The following is a 7622-nucleotide window of genomic DNA, read 5'->3' as shown; positions in this document are numbered from 1 at the left end:
AAAAAGACACATGTACCATTGCCTGAAGGGGGGATGTTTTCAGAATTATATTTTACTTGCTAAAAAGTATAAACAGATGACACAAGGCATGTAGTAGATTCTGTGCAATAGTTATTTTTAGCTGATGATTATTATTAGAGATTTGTGTATCAAATATGATACAGTAGGCTTTATATGGTTAGGAGCTTGACTGGAACTTTGGATATGAATGAAATGAGACAATATCCTCAGTTTATGAAAAAGGGGGTTTATTGTGTTTTCCCACACCCCTAGAGTTATATACAAAATTTAAGAATTTTTGAGAATACAGGGATTAAAACATAAATACATGAACAGTATGTTTCTGGAAAAATACAGTATGAATGAAACACAGAAAGATGCATTAGGATTTTTTGCATAGCATAAAAATGACTCAGTGGTAATAAAGTTAGCCTGCTCTGAATAAGGCACACAAAAAACTCTCTCTAAAGTGGTCCGTCTCAACAATGCCATTAGGTTTCAGAAATATGCATTTTGTGATTCAGTGATCATACGTAACCAGTGTTATTGCTGTATAGACAGTCTTTTAGGTCAATGTCAGTAGATCAATCAGTCAGTCTCCCTTTTTTGATGTGTCTGACTCAACATTGGAGTAAGATTCTCCAATAGTCTTTGTAATCCAGTGGAAACGGGAGGTCAGTTACACAGTGTTACAGGTCAGCCTCTGGACGGTCAGAGCTCGTCTGCTTCCTCTGAGCTGAAGCTGCTCCTGCTCTCTTTGGATGCGGCAGGCGATCCGGCGGAGAGGAGCGGGTCGGTCCCAAAGGGCGAGAGAGGGTCGTCCATCAGGATTTCGTCCAGCCGTTGCTCTTCTTTCAAGGTGCTGCAGAAGAAGTCGGTGAAGTGGGAGAGAGGATCGGAGTAGGTGTTGGAGCCGTCGGTCTGTTCTCCGGCGTTCCCCATAACGATGGCCACCGGTAAGGGTGTCCGCTGGGTGTACTCCGGGTTGCTCATGTCCTCCTGAGGGTAGATGGGTGGCTGGCCTGGCTGCGGTGGGGCCTGGGTGCTCGGAGGGGCCGGTGTGACCGGCTGGTGCTGCTGTTGTTGCTTTAGGAGATGGGGTGAAAGTTCAACAGCTCCCATAGAAGCAGCCATACTGGGCAAACCATGAGCGCGAGCCTGGATTTCCAATTCCTGTCAATGATAACACACAGGCAAGTGAGTTAAAGATGAACTGACCAAAAAAATAATAATGAAGAACACTCTAATTTGGTCTCTTCCCTTCTTCTTTGTTGCTCTAGGCCTTCATCTGCCCCAGAAACACATGAAGGGATGCATTCAACTTCAAAACTTATTCATCACAATGCTATATTCTGAGGTAATGTCCAGCCAGCAGGGCTTCCCATTAAAACAGGGCAGCTAAATGCCACCATTGAGAAGGTTTTTGGCAAAATCATTCTTAAAAGCTCAACATTTCATAGTCTCATTTATTTTAGTCAATTTTATAAACTAAAATGGCATCTAATTATAGTTGGTGGAGAAAAAAATACTTATTTAAAAAAGAAAACCAAGTATTTCACATTTTCTACATTTATAAGACCTTTTGGTCTGAAACCATCACAAGGGTTTTTAGAGAAAAATATTAAATTAAACATTAAATAGGCCAAATTATTTGTAAATTTTACTCTGATTAATGTAGACTAATTTTTGTTGACAATTAACATCTAAATAATGTAAAAATATAATAAAAAATTTAACCAAATATTTTATACATTTATAAATATCTGATATGTATAGTATGCATTTGGGTGGGTTAATTTGCCTGATTACAAAATTAATATTATATTAATATTCAGAATTTTTCAATAATATCAGGCATCACTGTTGGGTGTTATTTTTATTTTTTAATACTAATTTATTTTTATATTTTAAAATATACTTATTATATGGTATTATTTTAGTCTTTATTCATATTATTTGTTTAAGTATAATGAAGATGTGTTTTGACTCATCTTCACTATCATTGATAAAATCCAAAAATAATAATAATGAAACAACACTTTTGTCACTTCCATTGTGGATGAGATGAGCACTGATTACTAACCTAGTACTCTTGTAAGTGTCTACACTAACAGCTATAGCTTCATATCTTTCTCTTTTCATTACTCCCACACATTATCTGTAGCGGAGACAGTTTAAATGAGCTATTGCATTGCCTCTTAACGTGAGTATCTTCAGACACTCAATTGAGGCATTATTAGCATTAGCTTTTGGATAGGGAGCCTCGGGGTAATTACTTTGAGGGCTAATTGCGATGTCTTCACATGTGTGAAGAAAACTCGCGCCCGGTCTGCGAATATGTCAATACTGTGGAAATGTAATGCATAAATTCAGAAGAGGAGCCCAGCTCTTCAAAGTTATTAGCCCTCATAATCTAATTCCAGGCCCATTCCGCTCCTGACGAAGCTGTAGCTGCTATTTATTAATCAGGTAATTACCTCAGCTCGGCATGTTTCAAGCGGGGCCGGATAGGCCGTTACAAGCATCAATAGGAGCAGGCCAGGCCGTTCAGCTGTCAGGTACATGGAGAGCTGTTTTGGTACCTTTGTTTTCAATAGAACCTGGTTTAGATGGTGATCAAGTGACCAGTTAAACCCACTAGTTACAATTATAAAGTATATTTGAGTAAATATAAAGTAAATATTTAGTTAAATGCTGCTATTTCTGCCACTGTTTTTGACTCAGTTATATAGTCTTTTTTTTGTTGTTTATTATAAAATTAAGGTTAATTCACTTCTGTCAGCCCAATTTAGATGTTCTTGTTTCAGATAAATGCTCCATTTGTAGAATTAAACTGTTTCATCTGCTAGTTTATGAAGTCTTCTAGTTGTTCTACTTTTCTGAAATGTAAGCTAGTCTTTTTTTCAGCGTTACATCCTCGTCGCTCACTCCTACAACCATCTTTTTCTGCCGTCTCTCATGTCTACATCTCATTCTCGCTCTCTCTCATGGCCATATTCCCCTCGTTCCCCTTGTTCTTTTCGTCTCTTTACCTGGATTCGTAGCAGGAGTCTTCTGTTGGCCTGTTCTAGTTTCTTCTGTCGGCTCTCGAGATCACGGGCGTGCTGCTGCTCTTTCTGCAGCCACTTAATGTATTCCACCGAGGCCTTGAGGATCGTCCCTTTGTTCCAGCGCATATCACTGCCAGAGAAACGTAAAAGATAACCTTTCTCAACACCGCCTTTGCATCAGCAGAACTTTCATACAGAGAGAAAAGCCTCACAAGGGTCTCCTTTTTTCCCAGAACTTAGAAACTGTGATTTACATGGCCAATTATTCATTCTCGGACATTACCTTGCCTTTGAATGGGGAATTTTAATGGAATAGTTAAGTACGTCTGTAGAAAGACCATTCTACGGCCCCTTGTACGGTAAAATTAATCCCCGAGCAAAAATAGGTGTCGGAAGAGGTAGAAAAAAATTGGAAGTAAAGTGCAGTCATTCCCGATACCATTACTTTTTAAAAGGAGGAAAGTGTCGTCAAATTGTCTCTTTCTTTGGAATAAGATGTTGGCCTGATCGCAGCTAATAATCTCCTTTATCTTGTGTTAATGGCAAGGTGACAGCACCAGCCTTCCATTTAAATTCGATAAAAAGTTCAATTAAGCTGGGGCAATGGACTCGCTGTCTGCACTGTACTTCATCTCTGGGTTCAGTTGTGCTTAAACTTTAGTTCAAATGCTCTATACTTTGCCTTGAACCTCATTTTCATCATTCAGATGGGGGTCTGTTCGCTCTGTAGGTATTTCCTTGAGAAATGAGCACTGTACTGTCATTTTCTCTGTACTTCAGTGTCATTTTGCCCTGTCTTCATGAGTCTATCTCTGATATGATTGTTTTTTTTTTTTTCTCAGACTTTTAGAGTTCAGCTCGACTGTTATTGCGTGAATCAAGGAACATTTTGACTTACGGGTCGTTTGACTTTGGTATCAGGGTTCCGAGCTCCTTGATCCTGTAGTTGATGTTGTATCGCCGTCGTCTTTCAACTGGCAATCGTGAAAAAAAAAAAGTATGTCATACACCACAAACCTAATATTAATATAAATAATGGATACTTTATTAAAGCATGAATGGCATATTAGTAAATATAAATAAATTAAATATATAACCCTCATATTTTCTTAAGAATTACTTGACTGTCTTTAAAAAAAATATATAAAATTAAAAAATTATTCTCAGAATATTAAAGGATATTTCTCTGACCTAGTCAGAATCCATTTGAGAAATTGAATATTTATTGTATCACAAAGCAACCAAGCATTTTTCAGGGACTGAAAAGCAGCTTTGCTTCATTTTGGAGTCAGTTTGATCCCCATTAAAGCAGAAGAAAGAAACTCATACATGTTTGGAATGACGTGGGTGACAGAATTTTAATTTTTAGGTAAACGAGCCCTAATTTTAAGCATTTTGGAAGCATTTACAGGACCTCTAAATAGAACATAAGGGTTAAATAACCATTTTTTTTTTAAGTGTATAAAATCCTTACTTAGATTGTGGTTGTCTTTTTTCTGTCTTTCTTTGGCCAGGAATCTGGTGTCATGTTCTGTAAGAGAAGAAATATGGGAAGGTTATTGCAGAAACTCATAAATGTATATCCAAAGGTAAGTTGAACACCTTGCTGATGCAAAGTGTGTCTTTAAAGAAAGCCGTCAGATTAATGTCATTAGTTTTGGCAACTTCCTCCAGATTTCTGACCCCTGCCTAACACTCACCAAACAACACTAACCTCTGTTGAACCCATTGCATGCAGCCACGCATCAATACAAGCCCTCTTTTTTTGTGAATAAGCTGTTTTCATTCACCCCAGACTCGTCAACACCAGATCTCTGTCTTAATGAAGAAAAGCTATGTATCTTCTTTTAATCCTTCCTGACCTTACCATTAACCAATCTGCTGACATCCCGGAGTGGGTGAGAGGAGGAAGGCCAAATGTTTCTGCATTCATATTCACATTCTTCCAAATTATATAATTGGGGAGCAGTGATTGGATTTCTCAATTCATTTCTGCTGATTCAATAAGGTCATTTGAGCCACGCATAACCAAACAAGAGCGCCGTGCAGCACGCTTCTGTGGAAAAGACAGTAATGCACTTATTTTCCTGCCGGAGTGAAGAGTTCTCCAGGCATCCTTTCTATTTCCTGAATCAATTAGCTTTACTTGATGCATGACACTCATAAGAAAAAAAGGCGCCCACAAAGGAGGCATTGTGCCGTGTCTATCCTGCTAAGAATACATGCTACCATATTCCGCTCATTGAAGCATTGATAAAGAATGAGAGCGACACAATGGTGAGCTAAACACAGAGCGCGCTGACTCTTAAAATAAGACAGCTGGATAATAACATGAAACATACAGGCTTGTGTTTGGCTGGGCCTTTTGGAATAGCACATGTGGAATGAGCCCATCTGGGTTTGCTTTGCTAGATCTATTTACAGTACGCTTGTTTTTTTTGGTTCCTGAATTTCCAGAATGGAAGACTATATTGTGTTGTTTTGATTTTAATACTCTTGCCTACATAAATCTTAAAAATACATTGTGTTTGTGTAAATTGCATTTACATGAGTGGATTTAGCGTATTTTTATTTTATTTTTTATCATTTTTATACTGAATTTCATTGTTTTATCAAATTATACTTTGTTTAAAGTGTAACCAAGAAACATATTTAGTAGTAGTATTGTTATATATTTTTATATTTATTATGGAAACATTTAATAATGTAAAATAATTATTTGAAATAAAAAAGAAAAATAAAGTATGCCAAATGCATGAACATACACTACAATTTTGGTAAAATAAGTACTAAAATGCTATTCATAATTTTAAATACAGTTCAGTTTATACATTGATACATGTTTTATAAATATTTTAAAATGACCTAATTATATAATATGGAGTTTGATATAATTAGTGATATTATAGGTAATTATTTTTTAATTACTGATATTCTCCAAATATTTGGATTATGATTATATTTCTTTTTCCAACATAAACATAGAAGCTGCGAATTTTAGAAGAAAATTTCAGACGGCACTTAGAGGCTTTTGCATCTGAACTCTTCATATATATATCTATAATGAAAATAAGTTAAATACGCCACTATGAGACCAGGTGATAATTTGAAATCCCAATAATCAATTTATTTAAATGTTATTTTATTTTTGTGGACTTCAGCTTGACATTGTCATTGCATACTCTACCAGATGTCTCAAAACTGCAGTTTTGTGGTTTAGATACATTTAATCATTTAGCAGATAAGATAACAGTAACATAACATACCCTTATACCTTATATCTATAACATAAGATACCCTTAACTGATTTCTCTTTAATGTGAAACTAAACTGCTCTTGTAAATGTTTCTTTCTGAAATGCCTTTGCTAGCAGCACAGGTCCTGTGCCCTTCTGTGCTCCGTACCTGTGACTTCCATTTTAACTGAGAGCTTTGTGGGCAATGAGGGTGTCAGTCCACCATGAGGGGCAGTCATACCTTGGTCACCGCCGTACACATCCAGCATGCTATTGTTCAGGGACACCTTCAGAGGAAAGACAGAAAGTAAGTCTAGATTTACACACGGACATTAAATCTTCACCATGTGTAGTTCTTCTGTGTGTACGTATCCAGTCTATTTTGCTACATGATTTTTTTGGATGCAGACTTTCTGTATATTCAGAGTAAGAACCTAAAACACCACCAGACATTATCTGTTCAACAGGCTTTATTTATAGACTGATTCTGAGGAATGTGTTGATTACAGCTGGGAGTGCTTCATTTTTCCAAATGAAAGCACAATCAAATTTAAAACATAACACAAGGATGTGTAGGGTGTTAAGAATGATGGGCGTTTAAATTCTGGATATATGCAGCGCTTATATGCACACACTGTAATTCAGTTTTATTCAAATTTGTAAATAAAACAAAGATTATTGGAGTGTATTTTTTTAGTGTAGAAAACACTATTTCAGTTTTTCTACTTCAAAATTTCACATATATATCAATGCCATTTACTAGCATTACTATTACATTTCTGAATTCATAAAATTGTTTCCACACCATTTTTTGTGCAGATTCTGGATAAGTTTTAAATGAGCAGAGAAAATCAGCAAAAAGATGCAGCACTTCAAGAGACAAGAGCAAGTGATTTTTTTATTTTTTTTTACTAAACAATAAATAAGTGCTATTTTAGTAAAACTGAGAAACTATTATAGTTTGTCATACTATTTTGAATTACTTTTTCTTTTTTTGTGTGATATTCTATTTTCATTTTAGTAAACGTTTTAGTCATTTTGTTGTGGTTTTGTAGTTTTTATTTATTTTATTTTTTTTATATCTATATAGTTTTATACATTCCAGTTATTTTAGTACAAGTTAAACTAAATGAGAAATACTGCCTTGGCAACTTTATTAAATTTAAGTTTAATGTTTTTTTAAATATATAATACATATATATTAAGGTAATGTTTATTATTATTATCCTTAACTATAATAAGCCTGAATTGAGTTTCATTTTTTCTTCCCTGACTACCAATCCCACTAAAGCCAGAGCTGTGGAAAGCCCATTTCTGTCAGCGTTATGGATGAAAAA

General features: G+C 35.7%; 1 protein-coding gene and 1 long non-coding RNA gene across 3 annotated transcripts in view; one reads left to right on the top strand and one right to left on the bottom strand.

Annotated features, from left to right (window-relative positions):
* Window positions 1-226: 226 nt before the first annotated feature.
* LOC306861147 (transcription factor EC-like) overlaps window positions 227-7622 on the bottom strand; it is a 44106-nt gene continuing 36710 nt past the window's right edge. The window contains exons 5-9 of one of the 2 annotated variants that reach the window (XM_079403254.1): window positions 6455-6572; window positions 4525-4581; window positions 3949-4024; window positions 3033-3180; window positions 227-1173 (exon numbers count right to left, since the gene is read on the bottom strand). In XM_079403254.1, coding sequence (XP_079259380.1) covers window positions 712-1173; window positions 3033-3180; window positions 3949-4024; window positions 4525-4581; window positions 6455-6572 — 861 coding nt within the window. In that variant the 3' untranslated portion in view covers window positions 227-711. The remainder of the gene's footprint in view (window positions 1174-3032; window positions 3181-3948; window positions 4025-4524; window positions 4582-6454; window positions 6573-7622) is intronic. The other variant, XM_079403255.1, reaches the window with a different exon arrangement.
* Window positions 1281-7324, top strand: LOC306861148. Its single transcript, XR_013783451.1, has 5 exons — window positions 1281-1357; window positions 3893-4047; window positions 4565-4639; window positions 6421-6592; window positions 7105-7324. It is a non-coding gene; the product is annotated as an uncharacterized lncRNA (long non-coding RNA).

This window comes from Barbus barbus (assembly GCF_936440315.1).
Source record: "Barbus barbus genome assembly, chromosome: 42".
In the NCBI taxonomy this organism is placed as follows: Eukaryota; Metazoa; Chordata; class Actinopteri; order Cypriniformes; family Cyprinidae; genus Barbus; species Barbus barbus.
This window is presented reverse-complemented; position numbering and strand designations above follow the sequence as displayed.